This window comes from Rattus norvegicus, chromosome 1, assembly GCF_036323735.1.
Source record: "Rattus norvegicus strain BN/NHsdMcwi chromosome 1, GRCr8, whole genome shotgun sequence".
Lineage (NCBI taxonomy): Eukaryota > Metazoa > Chordata > Mammalia > Rodentia > Muridae > Rattus > Rattus norvegicus.
Genome location: NC_086019.1, coordinates 214,945,523 through 214,967,971, shown reverse-complemented (window position 1 = coordinate 214,967,971; position 22,449 = coordinate 214,945,523). Strand labels below are relative to the sequence as shown.

General features: G+C 48.2%; 2 protein-coding genes across 3 annotated transcripts in view; one reads left to right on the top strand and one right to left on the bottom strand.

Annotated features, from left to right (window-relative positions):
• Nucleotides 1-7,654: 7,654 nt before the first annotated feature.
• On the bottom strand, nt 7,655-16,479 carry Slc22a6 (solute carrier family 22 member 6). Of its 2 annotated transcripts, none has more exons than NM_017224.2 (10): nt 15,462-15,875; nt 14,959-15,062; nt 14,589-14,743; nt 12,610-12,778; nt 12,060-12,183; nt 11,814-11,929; nt 10,433-10,647; nt 10,206-10,314; nt 8,309-8,512; nt 7,655-8,041 (listed from the first exon to the last, which is right to left on the bottom strand). In NM_017224.2, exons 1-10 carry the CDS (start codon nt 15,828-15,830, stop codon nt 7,951-7,953), a joined length of 1,656 nt encoding a protein of 551 aa, NP_058920.1. In that variant the 5' UTR covers nt 15,831-15,875; the 3' UTR covers nt 7,655-7,950. The 2 variants fall into 2 exon arrangements, with proteins under 2 accessions (NP_058920.1, XP_006231040.1); XM_006230978.4 differs by having other exon boundaries at nt 7,660-8,041; nt 8,309-8,380; nt 15,462-16,479.
• The window catches only part of Slc22a25 (solute carrier family 22, member 25), a 188,699-nt gene continuing 177,686 nt past the window's right edge, over nt 11,437-22,449 (top strand). The window contains exons 1-2 of the transcript XR_010060855.1: nt 11,437-13,157; nt 18,379-18,539. The gene's annotated coding sequence lies outside the window, so the exon portion shown is untranslated. The remainder of the gene's footprint in view (nt 13,158-18,378; nt 18,540-22,449) is intronic.

The following is a 22,449-nucleotide window of genomic DNA, read 5'->3' as shown; positions in this document are numbered from 1 at the left end:
TTCCAATAAGGTTTTCCCAGTAAGAATACAATTTACCTTTTATCCGTTTCAGACAGATGCTGTGTGAGCAAAGACTGGGTCTATGCTTACCCACAGCTCTTTCTCAAGGCATCTTCTCTTTGCATAGCACAGGTTGATGGCAATGAACCACACAACTCACTCTCCTCATCCTTCGTGCCTCTGGGTGTTAACTAGGTTAGGCTAATTGAGGTGGAGCCTAACTCCCAATTTAGGGGGCATTATCCATGGGCTGGGGTCCCAGAGAGAATAAGGAGGAGAAAGTGAGCGGACTACACCTTTGCTCCTGGATTGTAGAGGCCATATGACCGGCTGCCTCGACCTCCTGCTGCTGTAGCTTCCTCACCACAGTGGACTTTATCCTTAAACTGTGGAGCCAAACAAACCGTTCTTTCCTCATATTACATTTGTGAGGTGTTATCACAGCAATAAAAAGTAAGCAATAAAGTGCAGTTATTAAAGGGTGCCTACGAACCAAGTGCAGAGGGGAAGGCTTGTTGCCTTAAGCCAAGCAGAACTTCTCCTGAGACTTTGAATTAAGCTCATAAAAATGTTCTGGTTGGTGTTGAGCCTAAGCCTGAGAGGTAATGGATCGGAGATAGGGTCGGTGGTTATTTTGCAAGAAGAGCACACAGACGAAACTGGCAGTGGAGAAGGAGCAGGGTGAGCATACAGAAATACCTTTGGTGTCCAGTTCTTGGTTCCAGTTTCCATGAGTCCTGGACACGCTTTATCGCTTGTTCCTGAAGTCATTAAAAAATCCATTTTGAATATAATGTAGGTGTATCTGCATGAGGGTGCAATGTGAGACAGTTCCTGCACATGAGTGCTGGTGCTTACAGAGGTCAGAGATGGCAGATCCTGGCAGATCCCGGCAGATCCCGGCAGATCCCGGAAGATCCATAGCAGCCAGATTCACAGATGGTTGAGAGCTGCCTGACTTCTGTGTTGGGACTCAAGCTTGGGCCCTCTGGAGGAGCAGGTGCTTTTAAATTCGTTTTCACTTTTATGTTCATTGGTGTACTGCTTGCATGGTCTGTGCAAGGTGCTGGATGGATTACAGACAGTTGTGTGCTGCCCTGTGGGTGCTGGGAGTTGAACCTGGGTCTGTCAGGAAGAGCAGCCAGTGCTCTTAACCACTGAGCCATCTCTTCAGGTCTGAGTGCCTAATTTCTAAGCAATCTCTTCAGGCCTTTGATCTTTTGTATAACTGAAGTTATGTCCCCTTTCCCACTGGCTTACTCGAGAGAGTCTGTTCTTTCTGACCAAAAGACCCTTGACTGGAACAGAGGTGACGAACATGATTAGTGTTACGGCTGTGAGGTTCAGAATGCAGCCTAATGAGCCACTCAGCAGGCCATCATCATGATCCAACTGTGTGTGTGTGTGTGTGTGTGTGTGTGTGTGTGTGTGAGAGAGAGAGAGAGAGAGAGAGAGAGAGAGAGAGAGAGAGAGAGAAAGAGAGTGTATGTGTGTGTGAAGGTGTGTGTGTCCGAGGGCGTGTGTGTGTGTATGTGAGTGAGTGTCTGTGAGTGAATGTGTATGAGAGTGTGTGTGTGTGTGTGTGTGTGAGAGAGAGAGAGAGAGAGAGAGAGAGAGAGAGAGAGAGAAAGAGAGAGAGAGTGTATGTGTGTGTGTCCAAGGGCGTGTGTGTGTATGTGAGTGAGTGTGTGTGAGAGTGTGTGTATATGTGAATGTGTGAGTGTGTGTGAGAGAGTGTGAGTATATGTATGAATATGTGTGAGTGTGTGAGAGTGTGTGTATATGTGTGGCTAAGATGAAAGGAATCCCACAGCCCTGTTGTCCTTCCCATCCCATTTTAGCTCCTTGGCTGTGTTCCATCTCCTAGCCCAGCTAGGAGCAATTTCTAAAGACAGGAAATTGTTTCTGTCTCTAAAACTCTGAGCTCAGAATCTCCAGCCTCCATTCTCTTTCTTCTGTACCCACCTTGGGGACTTGTCTGATTCCCCGGGGTCTTTTGGCTTTTGGTTTTGAGGAGATTAGCACTGGGCTCCTGTTTCTGGTATGGGATGGGCAGAGAGCTGCTTCCTGCAGGGATTACCGTGTCTCCTCTTGGGTGAGCCTCTCAACTTGAAAACCTCTGTGTTTTGGGCAAGCACTGTAGTCGCCCACTTCAGACAAACTCAAGTCAGATCACTCAGACTGGGTGTGTATGTGGAGAGGGCAAGAGGGGGCAGGGAAGGGATCTTGATGGGTATCATGGCAGGACTTAGAAACACGGAGCAGATAGACTTCTGGATGCATCTATGAGGATATTTCCGGAAAGATTTGACTGAGGTGGAAAGAGCCACTCTGAATCTGGGCGGCGCTGTTCAGAGGGCTAGGTTCCTGACTGAATAAAAAGGAGAAAAGTAGAATACAGTCAGTCGGCTCTGTCTGCTCCTCACTGCAAGTGCCATGTGACCGGCTACCCAAGGCTGCATCTCTACAGAGATGGACTGTATCCCCTCTGTGAGCCAAAATAAACCTTTTTTCTCTTTTGTTAGTTACCCTGACATAGTACTGAAGAAGGTAACTGACACAGGGGCAGCAAGGAGGTTGGAAAGTGGCCCAGGTTTCCTCACCTCAGAAGAAAAGTCTAGCTATCCGTACAGGGCTTTGTGACTTCTGTGCGGTGGCCTCTGTGTTATTGGGAAAAGATTGTTCCCATTGGAGGAGAGAAGAGAATGCAGGACTCGGGCAGCCAGGCCTCCAGGTCTCAGTCTTTACTGAGGTTGAGAAAGTGAAAGAGAGGGGAACATGTTAGGGCTATCTGGGACAAGTGGGAGTCGGGTGGGGGGGGCCTTGCATGTGTTATTTGCATGTGTGGAATTGTCAAACAATAAAAACATATTTTATTAAAATAAGAGTAAGTTCCAAATTTAAACATCTGATATCTTTATAAAAAGAAGCAGGGGCTGGGGATTTAGCTCAGTGGTAGAGCGCTTGCCTAGGAAGCGCAAGGCCCTGGGTTTGGTCCCCAGCTCCGAAAAAAAGAACCAAAAAAAAAAAAAAAAAAAAGAAGCAGCAGATGTGTGTGTGTATGTGTGTGTGTGTGTGTGTGTGCGTGTGTGTGTGTATGTGTGTGTGTGCGTGTGTGTGTGTGCGTGTGCGTGTGTGTGTGTGTGTGTGTGTGTGTGTAAGAGAGACCATGTGAGGACACGGTGGGAAAGTAGCCAAGGGAAGAGGCTTACACCTGCTGACTCTTTGACAATGGACTTTCAGCCTCTAGAACTGTGAGAAAGTGCTTTCTGATGAGTAAGCTGTCTAGTCCTTGGTATTCTGTTTTGGAACTCTGTATACTAGTCAGCTTTCTCTCACTGTGACAAATACCTGAGGCAAATCAACTTACAAAGAGCAAAGGTTTACTTTGGCTCACTACTGCTGCCATTGGTAATGAATGGCTACAAACCTAGGGTCCCCACACCCCCAGAACTGGATTTCTGTTTCTTCTTTTCAGCACATTATGGTGCTTGGTCTCAGTTTATTTTCCAAGGAGAGAACACATTTATCAATAGCCCATTGGGCAGTTGGGGGAGTTATCGGGAAAACTCAACTTGAGTAGTATGACCCACAAGCTAGTCTGGTGACGCTCTGGGGTCTGCAGCTGAGCTGTGGACCTACTGCCATGTGGGAGTAGTCGATTGGGATACATTTTCAAGTCACTGTCTCCTGAATCAAAGTCCGTGGTGGATAGGTCTCACTAGCTGAGTCCCAGCCTTCTGGCTGCATCTTGGTCACATGGAGTGGCAGGAAGTCCAAAGTCAAGGGGTCACATCTGGTGAGAGTCTTCAGGCTGCTGAGGATCCCAAGGTGGCTGCCCAGGGCATCACGTGGCTGCACAGGATCCAGAATGTTGTGTGTTGGCTGTTTGTATGGATGTGAACCAGCATCCCACCGTGGTCTGATTTTCCTCACGTCTATTGAGGCTGATAATTATTCGTGCCTATTGCCTGTCCCTGTAACTTCTTTTATGGATTTTTGGCTGTAATTGAATTGGGGTGCTTGAGTTCTTTTTATCAAGTTCTAGGAATTCTTCTTTTAAAATTTCATTCTATTTTTCTCTGTCTGCATATAGAGGTCAAAACATAACTTTCAGGAGTCAGTTCACTGCTTCCAAAGCGGAGTCCTCCAAAGTGGATTCCAGGGACAGAGCTCATGCTGTCAGGTTTGTGTGGTCAGTGCTTTTACCCACCGAGCACCTCACTGACCCTAGAGATTCTTTTCGCCTTTTTTTTTTTTTTTTTTTGAGATGGTCTTCTGCGGCCTTGAGTTCTCTACATAGCTGAAGATGACCCTGAACTTCTTATCTCTTGTGTGTTGGGATTGCAGGCATGAATCACCACACTTGATTTGTTTGCAGTACTGAGGTAGATAAGCCCTCTACCAACTGAGCTGCATCTCCACTGCTGGGACACCTCTTTAGACTCTGCAAACCCATGGTGCCCGGTGTTTGCACACCTCCGTCATCTCTAGAAGCTTTATAGTTCTCAGTTCTGCAAACTGCTTTGGCCACCTTGGGTGTCTCTTTTGTTCTCCTCAGGCATGGGATTGCCTGGCTCTATTTGGACCCTGCTTCTCTACTGAGGCCCATAATCTGCTCCCAGGAAGGGAGCTTGGATGAGGGCAGCTCTCATACCATTTGTTCCCTTTCTCGTAGCAAGTGTGTCCTGGAGCTTCCTAGTCTCCAGTTTCCTTCAGCTTTCTAGTCGTTGACAGTAGAAGGGTTCTTTCAGATCCTGCGCTCCCTGATGGTTGGAACCGTTTCCTCATCCATTCTCATTGCTTCTAGAACAACAACCATGTTCCCTGTATAATTGCAGGTGGAGAGTTCAAGTAGAGTCAGTAAGTGGCATTGGGCTCGGTTAAACTTATATGCCCAGGATATATATCATCAAGCCCAGGGGCAGTTCTACCTTTCCATTAGGTTGCATTCCGGTCGTCTCAGCCATTGCTTTCCCTAGTGGCTGCTGTACTTTGAGACATCCCATCGGAACATCTAGCATCATCCACCACCTGCATCTAAGCTGCAGCCGCTTTGGGTCCTTACATATGTGACTGATATCGCAATGGGCTTCTCTTGAGGAGGAATTTAAGTGAAACCGGATGAGACTGGATTGGAACTGGAGGAGGGAATAGAGCCTCAAGATCATAGCTTAGCACTTTATTGGTTCACAACAGATTCAGCTACTGGTGTGTAGCCACAACCTGAGCCGCACGGAGACAGACCTCAGAGATCACCGAAGGCTTTCTTAGGGGGAGTCCAGGAGCACAGGTCCATGCAGGGTTTCCTTCCCTTCTCTTTTCTTACCTCTGTTCATTTTTTTCTTTCTCCTCTTGAGACAGCACATATCATGAGTACTAGGCTGACCTCATACTCACTGCGAGGCCCAGGGTGACCTTAACGTTTAGCTCTTTCCCCTGTACCTCTTGAGTCCAGGGATTACAGGTGCACACCAGCGTGCCTGGTTTACTGATACTGAGATTAGTGCTCAGGGCTTCCTGCCTGCTAGGCAAGTGCTCCACGAGCTGAGCTACATCTGTCTCCAGCTCCAGGGCAGTCCTTTTCTTTTGCTCTTATACTTATGATAAAGACAGTTGTGCAGGGGGTTTGGGGAGGCTAAGGGGTTGGGGATAGGCAGGTGAGGATTTAGCAGAGGGGAGTTTACGACTTGCAAAATATCTATAGGAAGTGGGGGTAAGGCAAACCCTGTGAATTTGATAATAGGACCCTTTTCCTACCTAAGCATTACAGTTCCACCCCAACCAAAAATACACCAGGTGGGAAAATAGAGTCTCTACTGGGTCTCCTGCAGGAAACTATCAAAAAGAATTCTCAGTTTCCTAATGCTGTTCATAAGACTGTTTAAAACAGTCCCGGTTATTCTTTTCTTGTATAGTCAGAGGCTGAAGGTTGCTATGTCAACAGGGATGTGCTCCTTTCGGTGGCTTCAAAAGAGAATCCATTTCTTTCTCATTTCAGCTCCCGGAAGTTTCATTCCTTGGCCTGGAGGCCCACACCACTTAATTATCTATTTGATAATGTTAAATGTTTCTATTTTTTGAAAATGATCAGAAGTCACTTTAATTTAGTAACAATTAATTGAAGCTTATTGTCTCTGTCTTGCCTTGAACTGATTTCTATTTTTTTATTCCTTCTTGAATCATTCTACCCTCTTGATTCTGTTGTTAGATCTGCTGCCACTGATCTGCCTCTCTAACTGCCATTGTGATCACATTGGGCTAACCCAAATAATTTAGGATACTTTCCTCACTTCAGAATCCTTATTTTAATCATATCTGCATATCAAGTTCCAAGGAGTTGGTGTAGACATCCCCGAGGGCTCCTCTGTGCAGCCTGCTATAGGACAGGAAGCTTCACTGGGGAAGCCTCTGTCCTCTAAATCTCTCTGGGGTCATGAAACTTCTTTGGAGGGGGAAAAATCCTGTGAGGAGGGGCTTTGGGCTAAAAGCCAGAGTGGGACCTGGCATGATGCGGTGAAACCCAGAGAATGAGGAGAACTTTACCAGGGCCAGGAAGTTGAGAATTCTCTGGAATATTCCATCTTGGTCAGGTCACAGAAGATGCTACAAGGGCCCTGACACACTGACTGAAAAGAGGCTAAGACAGGAATAAAACTGTACCATTTTCAGATTTGAGCATTGTGGCACACACCTGCAATGCTAGCATTTGGGAGGTGGAGGCAGAAGGATCAAGGTTCAAATTCATCCTCAGCTACTTAGTAAGGTCAAGGCCAGCCAGGGATAAGACCCTGCTTTAGATTTCCATTGCTGTGGCAAAAATACCATCACCAAAAGCTGCTTGGAGAGGAAAGGGTTCATTTCCTCTTATAGCTCTCAGGTCACACTCTGTCACTGTGGGAAGTCAGGGCAGAGACTGAAGCAGAGGCCATGGAGGAACACTGCCTACTGGCTTGCTCAGCTTACTTTGTTATAGCACCCAGGACCACCAGCCCTGGCACGGCACTGCCGGCAGTGGTCTGGATCCTCCTACATCAATCATTAATCAAGAACCTGCCCCACACAGGCTTGCCTGCAGACATTTTTTTCAGTTCCGGTTCTTTTCTCTCAAATGACTCTAGCTCGTGTCAAGTTGACAAAATAACTAGCTAGACAAGACCCCTTCTCAGGAAAACTAAAAAGTGAAACCCAACTGAATGACTCTCAAACAGTGTCTACCTCCAGGGGGTGACTGACAGGATAAACTGAATTAAGACACCGCCTGGCACATAATTAACACTCAAGTGTTGGGTCTCCCTGGCTGTTCAATACTTTCTGGTCCTCATCTCACCCCTCCACCAGCCCTTGGACCCACGGGAAGCAGAACAACATTGAAAACCCATGAAACACAGGGAAGATTAGGGTGGCTAGTGGTCTGAACATGTGGGGGCAGTATCCTGACATCACATCTATGAGCCTCTATCTCTTTTGCTGCTAGAAGTTTCCATCTGCTCTTACAGCAGGAGAAGAGCCCAGAGCAGAACCTCTGACTGCTGTTTCCATCTCAGTTTCTCATTGAATTCTGATTTCCGGGAAGGGAAGGGACATGAGGCATGTAGCTAAAACAGAAATGATTGGATAGGAGAGGTGAGGGCAGAGAAGAAGAGAGAGGGACCAAGGTAGAAGAGATTCATTTAATTGTCTGAGATTCTTTGCAAGGTCCTGGAGGTGGCGGAGTGACCATGAGCAGGAAGATGGCCGGTGCCGAGAACATTCTGCTTAAGAAGCTGCACATAGTCAGAGCTTTTGTTCCTAGTGGGTCTACTGACATGACCTTTGGGGAGGGATTTCTCTGAATGGCAGCCTCCACATTTGGATGGTCCAGTCCCTCTACTCACTCCCCCTCCTCATGTAGACGGCAGGACCTGTAGAACTCCACTCCCTTTAGTGCTGTGTGAAGCCCTTCCGTTCTCAAAGTCCATTCTTCTCTTGTGTTGAGGCCTGGAGCGGCATCATCTGCTTCTGCTGTTCCTGCTGCTGTTGATTCTGCTTTCCTCTGCTCCTGGGGAAGGAAAGCAGATGTTCAGGTTTGCAACCTCCTGAGATGGGACAGGCTCTCCCCTCAGCTGTGACTAGCCACCTGCTATCTGCTCTCAAATGGCGACCACTCCTTCCTGGAGCCCCAAGGATAATGGGAGAATCTTCCACTTGGAGACAAAGGGACAAAGCTCTGATGTGGAAGAGTAGGCCTGGGTCTGAGCCTCGGTGCTGCCCCAGCCTGGGTCGGTGACCTGGAGTAAGTCACTGACCCTCTTTGGGGTATACCTACCTGCTCTTCAGGTCCTGCACTGTATCTGGCAGCGGCTGGCCCAAGGTCTCTGGCAGCAGGGCAGTGACAGCACTGGCGACCACAGGGACAGCGCCGAAGATGAAGAGAGGCATGGAGGGGTAGAACTCTGCAGTCATACTCACCAGCGGGCTCACAATGCTGCCCACCCGGGCCATGGTGCTGCCCATGCCCAGGCCTGTCTGCCTGTGGTCAGGTAGGTGTTGATTAGAGCTCTGGCATGGGTACCAGTGGCCACATTTGGAGCCATTTGCTCCATCCCTGTGCCTCCCCTTTCCTACTTGATCAGCAAATGATTCCACATCTTTGTGTTTGGTTGTTATTTGTACTGGAGTCAAAGCCAGGGCTCTGCACAGACCAGGTAGCCTCTTTACCACTGGCATCCCCAGGCCCTGGTAGTGACTTATAAAACAAAAAGGGGAATTGAGAAGGGGCTGTGGTCAGAGAATTGAGAGACTTGAAACTGAGTTCTGCCTCTGTCCTTGAGCTGCTGTGCGACCTTCAGCTGAGCTCTTTACAGTCTTCGGCCTTTGGTTTTCAGCTGTCATGTGACCATTGGGTAAGAGCAGGGATCCTGGAATGTTTTTGTTTTCCTTTTTTTTTTTTCTTTCCTGGCTGTGCTATGGATGGAACTCTGGACCTCGCACCCAGGAGACGACTGCTCTGCTCCCGAGCTATAACTTATGAATCCTACTTGTCCATTTCACAGAAACCTCTTAGTGAGGATCCCCACAGGACGGGACCTGGGAGCTGCATGTTGCTTGTGTGTTAAGAACGTTCGTTGTCTATGAAAACTGGCAAGATGGCTCAGTGACTGAGAGCACTGGCTGCTCTTGTAGAGGACCCAGGCTCAGTTTTCAGTACCTACATGGCAGCTCATAACCATCTGTAACTCTGGTTGTAGGGGATCTGACATTCTCCTCTGTGCTCAGTGGGCAGTAGGCACACACATGGTATATGTACAGACATGTACATACATGTGTGCAGAACATACACTAAATACAGATAAATAAGTCTGAAAATAAATCCTCATAACCAAGAACATTCCCTATGAAAGAAGACGTTAACAACATCGACTCAGGAGGCAACTGCATTCACACACGAGCTGTGCCACCTTGGAGAAGACACCTAACTTCTCTGCGTCTCTGTTTTTACACGCGTGAAAGGGAAATGATAACGTCTACCTTGACCTGCTTTGAGAAATTAGTGAGTTAACGTTTGTGAAAAGATTAAAAGAGTGCTTGGCACACAGCACATGCTTTTCCCCTGAGTGCTTGGTACATATACACACTGTCTAGAAATCATAAAGGCATGGGATGGTATCCAAGATGCCGCAGGGTTCTCATCCCAGCACTGTGGCCTCTCAGACCTTTGACAGTTCATGTGATGTTCACATTCAACTTTTAAGGTAGACGTATTGCTTTATTTCTTAGCGTCTCTCCCATCTCACCGTAAAGTGGTGCTGAGTTTGCTCATGTGGCTGGGGTGTTGTCAGGAGTGGTTCTTGTAGGAAGTTGCACGTGTGTTTGGGTCTTTGATTTCGGATATACGGCTCGGTTAAAGATGGACCTTCGATATGGTCACAGTTTGTAACTTGTGTTCTGGAGTCTTCGGTTCATTGTCTTTGAGACGTGGCTCTCTACCCTACTCGAGTTGGTAACTTCTTCTAGATCTCCTCTAGGATTAGGTGAGGGCTGGACAGCCACACGTCTGTCAGCCAGACCCTGACATGTGTAACTGAGTGGTTCCTATATATCTTGCCCCAATGAATGGTTTTTGGAGATGTTCTGGGTACTAGGCTATACTCTGGGGTTCTGACTTTAATGTGGGCAAGGGACTATCCTTCCCTAGACCCCCCATGCACTGGGCTCCCACTTACCGAATCACTGTGGGGTACAGCTCTCCGGTGTACAGGAAGATGCAGTTGAAAGAGGAAGCCAGGCAGCCCTTCCCTAGCACAGCCAGGGAGGTGCGAATGATCGTATGGCCTGGGGAAAGGATTGGGGAAAGGAGGAACATGGGGATTGAGGTTGGAGGCACTGGGTTATGTCTGAAGGGGTAGGGTGGCTGGGTCTGAGAGCCAAGATACTGGTGGTGAGTACGCACTCTTCGGTATTATGCCATTCACCAGGATGCAGATGCCTGCCAGCAGCAGGGAGGCCATCTGTGCAGGCCGGCGCCCCATGGAGTTGATGACTAGGAAGCATACAAACTTGGCAGGCAGGTCCACGGCACCGAAAATCACCTGGATAAGGTACATGCTGACCCCAAAGCCCTGCAGGTCCATGACCAGCCCGTAGTAGGCAAAGCTAGTGGCAAACCTGGTGCAAGGGAGAGGGAAGTGGAGCTGGTTAGAGGGGCTTAAACAAGGATGCTCAGAACTGGGCAGTGGTGGTGTTTGCTTTTAATCCTAGCACGAGAGGCAGATGCAGGTGGGTCTCTGGATTCGAGGCCAGGCTGGTCTACAGAGTGAGTTCTAAGACATCTGGGGCTATGCAGAGAAACCCTGTTTCGAAAAGCTAAAACCAAACCAAATCAAATCAAAATCAACCAACTACCCCTGAAAAAGAAAACTCAAGAAAAGAAAAGAAAAGAGAAGAAGAGAAAAGAAGAACAAAAATCAAGGATGCTCTTCCATATATACAGTGATACGTGGAGTGTCCTGCTGTGGGACCGCTTTGGCTATTGCTTCTTTAGACACATAACAACTACATATTCCAACTGTACAGTTGCAGTACTGGGCAGTCCTCCAATCCTGTGCTAACCTGACACCCCACGGAGCTGGGAACTTTCATTTAGTTGCTAAGTAAGGTTTATACACATTCAGTCTTTATCTTATCTGCTGGGCTGAGGGAGGACAGGTTACTGTGTAAGCTACGTCAAGGTGCTGTTAAGGGCTGGAATCCTCTGGGATTTATCTGTCTTTCCTTCTGGGATGATTGTTTAGGGGTTCACAGAGCTCAGGTTTGGGGATAGAATCCTCTACAGAGAATAAACCCCAAAGTGACAGCAAAGAATTCTTTGGTAAGATTGTTCTTCTGACCACGCCCTACTTAGCTGTCATGGGATCACCACGGTAATGCATATTAGTGGGGAATATGTGTGGGTTCTCTAATGCCTGTGCTGGTTTCCCTTCAGGTACCACCAGAGCAATAAAGTCTCAGAGCAGTTTTCAAAGCACACTGGTCGGACCTCACAATGTAAGCCTGTGGGCTCTGGAAACCATTGGTCTTGGTGAGGTGTTTTATACTGGAACAGGGCTGGGAGAGAGAAGCTGGGAGACTTAGTGACCAGTTTGAGCCCAGGGACTGGGTTGAGCTGGAGGGCGATTGTTTCTTTGAGGCTCTCACTATTAGTCATAGCAGATCCGCTGATTTTTCCTCCCCTTTCCCTCCCTTTTCCACCCATTTCATCCATGCCTTCCCCCAGCCTGTATTGTGTCTTTTGATCAGCCTGCTTGTCCACCAGTGTGTCTGTCTGAGCCTACCACAGCATGGAGAGACAGAGGAAGAGGTGTCGAAGGGTGGGGCAGCGCAGCAGCTCCATGGCTGAGGCTTGGCCTTTGCTTAGAGTCAGTTCCTTCTGCAGGCTGGTCCGGAGCACCTGATGGGATGGGCATGACTCAGGGCCTGAGCTTTTCCTAGGGGACCCTTAGGGTCCAACCTCTGGGTCTTGGGTCTTGGTACTTGGGTTGGAGCTCAGTGGCATCTAGGAACAAACATGTCTTACTTACCTCTATACTTAGCTTAGCCCCTTCTTCTTGTTTCCCATTGATCCGGGCCACTCTCTGCAGGGCTCGGAGGGTGAGGTCCAGCCTTCCTGAGGAGGAGTACCAGCGGGCTGACTCAATGAAGAACCTGGAAGTGAGGGTGGAGAGAGGGCAGATGTTGGCACAGCCTCAGTTTCAGTCTTCTGGGTCAGAGGTATGCAGTAGGGTTTTATTTATGTTTTGGGGACCAGAGCCCTTGCCAAGAGCCCCTTAAGGACAAAGCAGTGGCCAGATCGATAAAGACCCAACCCAGAAGCCCAGCTCTTGGGTGCTGAGTAGAAGGGTGCCAGCAGGCAGGTCAGACTGTAAGGTGCCAGAGAATGGCCACCTTCCCCAAAGCAAAACCTACCCCAGCGCTGGCTTCAGAATCTATTCAACAGAAACATTGGCTTGGGGTCAGTGTTATGGCTTGATGGGACTCTCTGGGGAGGTTTGTGCCAAGCTCTGGGAGATGGCCTGTGCCTTGTAGCCCTGTAGACTTCAGGGAACCCTTCCCACTCCAGATCCCACATACCAAGAGTAGATGAAGGCAATGAAAAAAGGCACAGAGACCACAAGCTGCAGGTGGCGCCAGTGGGGCACAGCATAGGCGATGCCAGCCAGGAGGAACTGGCCCAGGCTGTAGACATAGCCAATCAAGGTGCCCACATAGGCACGGGTGTGGATAGGCATCCATTCCACATCTGGAAAGGGTTAGAGTAGAAGGGTTGCGAGTAAGTGGGCTGCTGGATGGGAAGAGACCCCCCTCTCCCAATTGTGTTTTTGCCCAACTCTGTAGAAGATGTATCTGTGAGGTTGGGTGCTAGGGTAGGGAGAATGGAGACATTAAGTGGGAGTAAGAATTGGGAATTAGATTCAGGATTCCCCGGACCTGCCCTCTCCATGTTCCCGCTGCTCTTTGGCCCTGCCCCAAGGGCCTGACTACAGCCCCTCTCCCTGCAGAGTTACTCTGTTCGCTCAGTCTGCTGTCAGCAGCAAACACTGCCTCTCTCTCAGTCCTGGGCTGGACTCACCCTCAGTGGTCAGAGCACTACTTTTTTCCATCCTGGAACATCAGTCCAGGTAGGAAGGGGACCACTACTCTGCTAAGGTCTCCAGAGGAAGGGCTGGGCTTCTGGTGGGCTTCTGATTCTGCTACTGGGATACATTTGAATATTGATATTGACTTTGGAGCCTTAAGCATATCTTAGTTCTATCTCAGGCCTACCTAGTTCCATTCATCTAGAGAACTGTGAATTCCTGAATTTCTTCTGGGCTTGAGGGATGACTGCAGGTCCATTTCTTTTCTTCTCCTCATCCCTCAGATTGATTATCTGGGAAATTGTGTGTGTGTGTGTGTGTGTGTGTGTGTGTGTGTGTGTGTGTGTGTGTGTGTAAAATTTACTAGAGGAAACACACTGATGGTTTATTAATAGACTATTCTCAGTCACTAAGTGTGTTTGGTGCATATGATGCTGGTTCATTCTTTTTTTTTTTTTCTTTTCTTTTTTTCGGAGCTGGGGACTGAACCCAGGGCTTTGCGCTTGCTAGGCAAGTGCTCTACCACTGAGCTAAATCCCCAACCCCGATGCTGGTTCATTCTTATTTAGAAATATTAGACTAACCACAATATTAAAATAATTAAGATATTTTATATTATTTTTAAAAATTGAGAGAGATTGGGCGTGGTAGTGTTGCCTGTAATCCTAGCACTTGGGTGGGGGAGGCTGTTATGGGTTGGAGACTACATAGTAACACCAGGTATCAAAACAAAACAAATAAACAATACCAATGAACACATAGTGATATCCGACTTCTTGGCTGGGAGCGCCTTTGGTATTTCTAGATAGGATGTTTCTTTTTTTTAAAAAAAGTACATTTTTTATTTATCCTCTCACTCTCTATCTTTTCCGCATAGGTGTCTGTCTGTCTGTCTGTCTGTCTGTCTGTCTGTGCTTATGTCATGACAAGTGTGTGGAAGTCAGAGGACAACTAACTTGTAGCAGTTGCGTTTTTTTTTTTCTACCATGTTGTTCCTGGGGATTGAACTCCGGTCATCAGACTTGGTGGCAAGTGTCTTTACCCACTGAGATATCTTCTTTGCTATTTAGCCCAGACTGGCCTAGAACTCATTATATAGACCTTTCTGGCTTCATTCTTGGGACAGTCCTCCCGCCTCTGATTCCCGGGCACTGGGATTGTGGGAACATGCTACCAGGCCTTGCCTGTATCACTAGCCTTCAGATTTCCTTTGGACACACTCTTCACTACTCCTAAGGTCTCCCGTGCCCGGCTTGTCTTGGGCACACTGACCACAGAGTCGGCAATCTCATTCCAAGTAAGGGATCAAGCTGGTGTGAGCTGGGGGCTGGGGAAGGCAGTGTTACTGTTGACTGGAAATGCAGATCTAAGGGAGATACTGGGTTGAGAGGAGGTGGGGCTCAGGAGGTGAGGGCTTCAGGAGGAGGTTGGCAGGACTGGGTGGTGAGAGGGGACATGGCGAACAGTCCTCACTTAGTGTCATGCAGTTGATTGCAATGCTAGCCAAAGACATGCCCGAGAGGAGCCGGAAAACGCAGTAGACAGTATAGTTGGGTGCATAGGCTGCACAGGTTCCCGACACAGCTGTCTGCAGGTAGTTCAAGATCAGCACCTTCCGGCGGCCCAGCCTGTCGGGGAGGGAAGACTTGTGTCAGGGGCCTGAGGACTACTGGGAGCCAGGCTGAGCTACACAGAGGAGGAGTAGGTGCCTAGGGTGATGCCCTAGGCTGCAGTTTTCTCAGGAGCTAAGAAGAATCCTGACCCTTGCACTTAAGCCAGCCACCCCTGTCTTAAAACCACTGATCCCAGTTTAGCCCAGCTCTTTGGCTTACCCAGGACTGACCTGTCCGCCAGGTAGCCAAACACCATGGCTCCCAGCAGCACTCCCACCATGTACAGGGACTGGGCCAGCTGGCGGAAAGCCCGATGAGAGCACACAAGGTTCCACTGTGGGGAGAGATAAGCCAGGGTTGGGCACAGAAGAGCCCAAGGCAGGGAAGCCCTTCAACCCCCCCCCCCAGGAAGGTCTGCAGGGTCCGTGTCACCCTCTTTCAGTAATACTTCTCTCTGTAGTTTGTCTCACAGTTCCTGGGAGATAAGAACACTTACAACACTCAGCAACTTCCTCACCCACCCTTTCTACCTTTCTACAAACACCATCCTCTTCAATGTTTTAATTTCATCTTCTGATCTTGGCCCCCAAGAAACTTGACACACACTCTCTCTCTCTTTCTCTTTCTCTCTCTCTCTCTCTCTCTCTCTCTCTCTCTCTCTCTGTATGTCTGTCTGTCTGTCTGTGTAGGAGGTAAAGTAGTGTCACATGGAGAGAAAGCCCCAGATTCTTACCTCAGTCACGATGGTTGAAGGGAAGGTGCTGTTGTCATAGACCCAGCCATCAATGCAGGGCTCTGTGACTCTGGTGCCATTGGCTTCTGTGCCATTGTAAAAGGGTGGTCCCCACTGGGGGGAAGTAAAGCGGAGGCAAGATTCGGGTTGTCCTTGCTTGTCCAGGGGCAGCCAGGCCTCCAGACCTCCATCTTTGCTGAGATTGGCATTGGCAGGTGGGCGGCAGTGATGAGGGGGGATAGCGGCAGTGAAGTTCTGCAAGGTGTTGTGGGAAGCCATCAGCAGTAGGGGAGCAACCACCATGGTGACCTGGATCAACTGGAAGCGTCCGACGCCCCCCACCTGTTTCAGGAGGTCATTGAAGGCCATGGGGCTGGGCCAGGCTGAGTGGTCAATGACTGAGGACCTCCAGTCCTAGGACCTCTGTCTGTCTGTCTGCTGCCCTTTGCCTGAGGAGTGGGGCTGCCACTGCCTCTGCAGCTGAGTGACTCCTGGAGCTGGAGCTGAGCCGGTTCTGTGGCAGGACAGCGGGCTGGTGGGCTGCCCCTCCTTTCTCTCTCCCTCGGTTCTGGCCCTCCCTTGCCCTCGCCTCTTTTCTTCACTTCGGGGGTCTGGACAGCTCAGCTTTCAGGGTCTGCTGGAGCCCTGACTCTTACGTAGGCAGCTTTTAATCTTTGTCCTGAAGACAATGAGTTAAAGTGTGACTTGGTGTCAGGAGGATTAACCCTGTGAGTATTCCTTGTGTCAGTAGAATTTCTCCAAGTGGGTATGAAGGCAAGGGAGGATGGATGAGACTGAGAGTGAGTGGATTTACTGGAGGAGGCCATTTGGGCAGCAGGATGCAGAAGGGGACAAGATGGGACCTCCTGTCTTTCTTCCATCGAGTAGTCTGGGCTCTGGGAAATATGGTGGCCTTCTGAAGGGATTCTGTGGATACCATAGTCTGTCTTCTGGAGTAACACCAGAGAAAGCATAGCAAGTCCTGTTGAACCTGAATGTCACATTGACAGTTAATTTTTTTTAAAAGTACAGCCCTAAGATTGCACAGACCATGTTTCTATCCAAAATCATGCATTGATTTGAAATTGATCTGACTGGGAATCGTGTGTTCATATTTGCTATATTGAGCAACCCTGATCTTTGGTCTTCTGAGGACAAACAACTCACATCTTACAGGGGTCTGACTTTGTACAAATGAAAGAAACACGAGGTCAGAGGTTGCTCTTGAAGGTGTGGGGGCCAAGGGAAAAATCAGACATAACGCGGGATCCCTCTTCTAGAGTCTCAGTTTCACCTTCCTGATTATTCTTTTTTATTTGTTTTTGAAGAAAGCGTCTCACATAGCTCAGGGCGACCTTCAGTTCAATACAGAGCCAAGGCTGGTCTTGTATGGCTCCACCTGGCTCTACCTCCCTGATGCTGGGATTACAAATACAAACCATCACACTGTTTATCTATCGATGTGTGTGTGTGTGTGTGTGTGTGTGTGTGTGTGTGTGTGTGTGTGTGCGTGTGTGTGTGTGTGCATGGAGGTCTGAGGATAACTTGTAGGAACAGTTTCTCTCTTTTTACCATATGAGCTTTGGAGATTAAACTCATGTCATCAGACTTAGCAGCAAGCCTTTGCCTGTCATCTCACTGGCCCCTGTTTCTTTAATCGTCTTGGTTCAATTTTTCCTCCTTGTTGTGTTCTTTATTTCTAAAAATTATTTCACTTATTTCATACGTATTGGTGTTTTGCCTACATGTATATCTGTTCACCATATACATGCCTGGTACCAATCTGGTATCAGATTCTGTGGAACTGGCATTACCCACAGCCACTAAGTCAACTCTTTATCCCCCCTCTTCTATCTATCTATCTATCTATCTATCTATCTATCTATCTATCTATCTATCTCCCATTTATTTATTTATTTATTTATTTATTTATTTATTTATTGGAGCTGAGGACTGAACCCAGGGCCTTGTGCTTGCTAGGCAAGCGCTCTACCACTGAGCTAAACCCCCAACCCCCTATGTATTTATTTTTAAAACAGGGTTTCTCTGTGTAGCCCTGGCTGTCCTGGAACTCACTCTGTAGACCAGGCTGGCCTTGAACTCAGAGATCCGCCTGCCTCTGGCTCTTGAGTGCTGGGGTTAAAGGTGTGAGCCACCACTGCCTAGCTAACTTTTATTTTTCTTAAATGAGCACGAACCTATCTCAGTTTTAGCCTCAAGTTTAGGACCTGACTTGAACTCCTAAAACAGATTTTGGATTGTGAGCCCTGGTTACTCACAGCCAGAGGCAATGTTAACGCTAATTGTATGTTTCTGTTGGATTCGATTGGTTGGATCACAGACTAAGGAGGTTGAGGGCAGGTTGCTGCTCCATGGCTTTGGTTTGTAAGGTGCATCTGACACAAAACACTGAGTCCTGCAGTGAGTTGGTTCTCTTTCCATATTCTCTTACTGTGTGACAAGAGCAAGTTATTAAATTCCTGTCTACCTCTTTCAAGATAGGGATGATTTTTATGTCTCCTTAATTTTGTTCTTGGAGGGTTAAATGAGCCAACATAGGTAAAGAAGCCTTTATTCAAGCGTGCAAGTCTCTGCCTGTAGTCCCAGCTCTTGGGGAGCCTGAGGCAGGAGGATTGAGCCCGGGAGTTCAAAATCATCTTGGGCAGGAGGATTAATACTTCAAGCTTAGTCTTGGCTACAGAGTGAGTTTGATGGCACCCTGGACTTCGTGATACTCTGGGTTAAAGAATCTCTTACCAGGAAAGAAAAACAATCTAGATACTATGCTTATACAGACTGCAGTTTTGTGCATTAAATTGGGATGGAATTTATTGTCTACTTAGGTTCTCAGACACGCAAGGTGTTAGTTTAGGGCCGTAATTTAAAAGCTGGTTTCCTCTTCTTTCTCTTCCAACAGGGTCTCATTATACATCCCAGTCTGGGTTCAAACTCCTGACTCTCTGATCTCAGCCTCCCAAGTGCTGGCATTATAGGCCTGGATCCACTACGTTTGGTCAAAATGCTGAACTCTTACCTGTGGCTCTGGAGATGTTTGCTGCCAAGCTAACGGTTTTGGAGGTAAGCTAACTTTGCAGAGAAGCAACCCAGAGGAGGTTGTAATTCATCCCAGACTCCCCCTCCCAGCATGTGTTGATTCTAGCTTGGGCTCCATGGGAGTCCAGATGCCTGATACATTTTCCAGGCCAAGGTATATAAGAACCTGTGGCCTGGGGAGGCGAGGACAGCTGGACAAACAGCTTAGAGGTTGTGGGGTCCATTCCCTGCCAAGACTTAGTGCTCTTCTGGCAGAGTAGGTGGAGTGTGGCGCTCTCCTGCAAGTCCCCTCCCTCTCCAAGCTTGTGCCTAATCCCCCTCTGGATAAGAACCTCTTTCTTAGTTGCTGTCCTAGTTAGAGTTACTATTGCTGTGATTGCCACTGTCCAAAGCAACCTGAGGAGGAGAGGGTTTGTTTGCTTACACTTCCCAATCAAAGTCTGTTACTTAAGGAAATCAGGACAGAGACTCAAACAGGGCCGGAACCTGGAAATAGTGTTGATGCAGAGGCCATGGAGGAGTGATACTTACAGGCCTACAGCTCACAGTGTGCTCATCCTGCTTTCTTATAGCACACAAACCCAACAGTTCAGAGGGTAGCATTACCCACAGAGGACTGGGCCCTCCCTCATCAATCCCTAATTAAGAAAATGCCATCCAGGCTGGTGTACAGCCTGATCTTACGGAGGCATTATCTTAATTAGGTTCCCTCCTCTTTAATGACCATAGCTTGTGCTAAGTAGATAGAAAACTAGCCAGCACAGTTCCTGCCCAGTCCCTAGTCTGGCTAAGTCTATAAAAGGCTCCATTGGAGACTCCGGGAACTGAACTGTGGCAAGATCCCAAGATTTTCAGATCTAGGGACTGTCCCTTGTTGATCTTGTGGTTCATTAAAAATTCAGGGATGGGACTCCTCTGTGCTAAATGGATCATTGGCTTAAATTCTGGTTGTTCTCACTGGAAGGTGTCTGCTCTGGGGGTCTGGATATGGGCGGAAGCTCCCTCCACCTGCCCCTGCAGGACCACTTATCACTGGAACGGAGAGCTGTCACTCAGCTAAAAACATCTCTTGACACAGATGAGACTGAAGCTCAGACGGGAGCATGAGTTGCCCGTTGAACAGACTGCAAGTCTCAAACTCAGCTCTTTTGACTCCTTTTGTTCTCCCTACCGTGCGAGTTGCTGTCGCATAGGCTAGATTTCCTGGGATAAATGCTGACTTTGTATAACCACAGTCTGTTAAGTCAATGGGATTCAAAGTGTGAGACTACATGTGATTTTTATTACTTTGTGACACCTTTCAAATAAATAATTTACAGATCAAAGAAGACACTTTGGCTCAAACTATGTTCTAGAAGCATGGGGTTGAAATGACCCGGAGAGTTCAGAAGACTCCAGCTGCCTGCCATCATCTGAACTGGAAATTTCAGAGCCAAAGTGAACCTTGAGCCTTGTTCTTGGCTTCCCCAACCATTAGGCAGTATAAGCCCTTCCAAAACCATAGTTTAAAAGCTAGATTTGATCTGGGGATATAGCTCGCTGATTGAGTGTCTGCTTAGTATGCAGGAAGCCTTGACCTTGATTCCCAGAACCACATAGCATGAGGCACTGTGGCACATAAACAATCCTAGTACTCGGGATCGGAAGCTCAAGGCCATTTTCAGCTGCTAGTCAGTGGGTCAGAGGTCAAACTGGGCTACATGAGACTCAACGAGACAGCAAACCTCATAAACTAGATATGAGATCGTTCACCTGTGAGACGACCCAGAGGGTGCTCTGTTTTGGTTGGCAATTCGCTGAAGCACTTGTTCCTGCTCAGGGACAGACTAGATGGAATGGAGGAAGCAGGCGCAACAGCAGCGATGGCAAGGAGGAGGAATAGGATCGGTGTTTCACCCTGAATTCTGTCAGCAACAGTGGGAAGAGCTTTCTGGACATCTTTCTTTTCCTCACTGTGTGCCAGCAACAAACACCCGGGAGCAGGGCAGGAAGGGTCATGGCTGGGACATGCCGGGAGCCATCTTGGATTCTGGACTGATAATAGCCGGGCAGAAGGTAGTGGGCAGTGATTCACAGTGAGCGCAGTTCTTCGGAGGAGAGCAAGTGAAGCAAAGGGAAGGCATTGCTGGCCCTATGGTCAGCTAATCTCAGGCTCTGCGGTTGAAACCCCATTAGTAGATGTCAAGTTCTAAAATGAAACCTGGTAACCTCACGGTAAAAGTCAGGTCTCCAAAGTCAGTGGGTACCAGCCCCAAATTGTTTAAAGTTGGCAAGAAAGACTCATGCATCCAAACCCAGTGTAAATGTCATTTCCCCTGAGGCTGGGTGGCAGGTTGGTGTGGGCGGGGTTCAGGGTGGGTAGCAGAGGGATCCTTCTGCCTTTTCACGCCCTGTCCTCCTGACTCTTGCTTCTTCTCTCAGACTTACCCCCACACTGTTTATTTTCCTGACTCTCCTATCCAATAAACTACTTTTCATTCAAATCCTTGTCTTGGGATCTACTTCTGGAGAAATCTATGCCAAGATGCAACTGTGGCCACAATTCATTATTTAATCTGCAGGGTGCCTAATCTAGGCTTTGGAGCCTCAGAAGTCTTTTGGGAGGAAGTCATACAAGTTGAGACCCCCAAGATAAGTTGTGGGTGAGCCAAACACAGTGGAAGCCCAACGGGGAACATTCTAATGCTGAGTGAAAAGCCAGGGCAGTTTATGAGCAGAAAGAAGTGAGTGGAGGCTGGATTTCAGCATGTAGAACTGAAGTGTTAAAACTGAAATGGCCGAGGTAGGTTGGGACCTGATTCTGGTGGAGCTGGTAAGAGGGTTGAAGTTTTATCCCCGTGAGAAATCACTGGAAGGTGGAGGCAGGGTACAATATAATCCTTTTCATGTTTATTAAGCGCCCTCTCAAATCTCTAAGTACACACTTGAGAGCAGTCATTAGCTCTGTGGTTGATAATGGAGTCCACAGAGTAGGTTGGCGTGTCCTATATAGTCGCAATAGCCACTGCTGAATGCTTGAACAGAGCTGATCCAAGCTAAGTGTCCTGTTAGGAGGAGGGAATCTTAATGGAGAAAAAGCCCTCCCTAAGACTGGCATGTGGATAAACCTGTGGGGGATTGTCATGTGGCAGGGCCTGGCCCACTCTGGGTGATGCCACCCCTGGGCTGGTGGTCTTAGCTGGTGTAAGGAAGCAGGCTGAGAAAGCAAAGAGGAGCCATCAATAAGCAATCTGTGGCCTCTGCTTCAGTTCCTGCCTTGAGTTCCTGCCCTGATTTCCCACAGTGAGTATGACCTGAACATTGCAAGATGAAATGAACCCTTTTCTCCTTTAGTGGCTTTTGGTCATGGTGTTTTACTATAGCAATAGGAACCCTAATCTGTAGGGTTCTGGAAGTATTTGATTAGCAGACCTTGGGAATATAAACCTTTGGAGAAGGATGAAGTGCTACCTGTCATGATGCTCTGCCTTGGCTCTGAGGCAACACTGCCTGGTGAGCATGGACCAAAACCTTGAACTGAGAGCCCAGATAAACCTTCCTTTTAAGTTGTTTACCTCAGGTATTTCGTCATGGTGATAGAAAGCAAACACAGCTCTGTTCTCAGGAAATGGATTGGTGCCTGGTGAAAATACTAGAGGGAACCAGCTTTGGGGAGACAATACGAAGGTTCTCACCAGACACTGAATGCCCAATACCTTGATCCAAGTTGGACTGTCCAGCCTCCAGAACTATGAGCAACACAGTTCTGTTGTTTAGACAATCCAGCTTGTGGTAGTTCGTTATACCTGCACAAGCAGACTAGGACACATGGATGTGCTCATAGCAGGCCAGCTTGCGTGTAGCTGGGTTCCCATATCTCTGTGTTCATATGGTACAAATGGACATGTGTGTGCTCACGTGTCCACATCATGGCCAGCCCTCTTCCCCATGAAGC

Excerpts from the sequence above, each read along its gene's own strand:
- Slc22a6 (NM_017224.2), bottom strand. The coding sequence starts at position 15,830 with ATGGCCTTCAATGACCTCCTGAAACAGGTGGGGGGCGTCGGACGCTTC. Across the intron at positions 12,779-14,588 it reads AATCAACTGCATGACACTAA|ATGTGGAATGGATGCCTATC; the intron begins GTGAGGACTGTT and ends AACCCTTTCCAG. Across the intron at positions 10,315-10,432 it reads GAATGGCATAATACCGAAGA|GCCATACGATCATTCGCACC; the intron begins GTGCGTACTCAC and ends TCCTTTCCCCAG.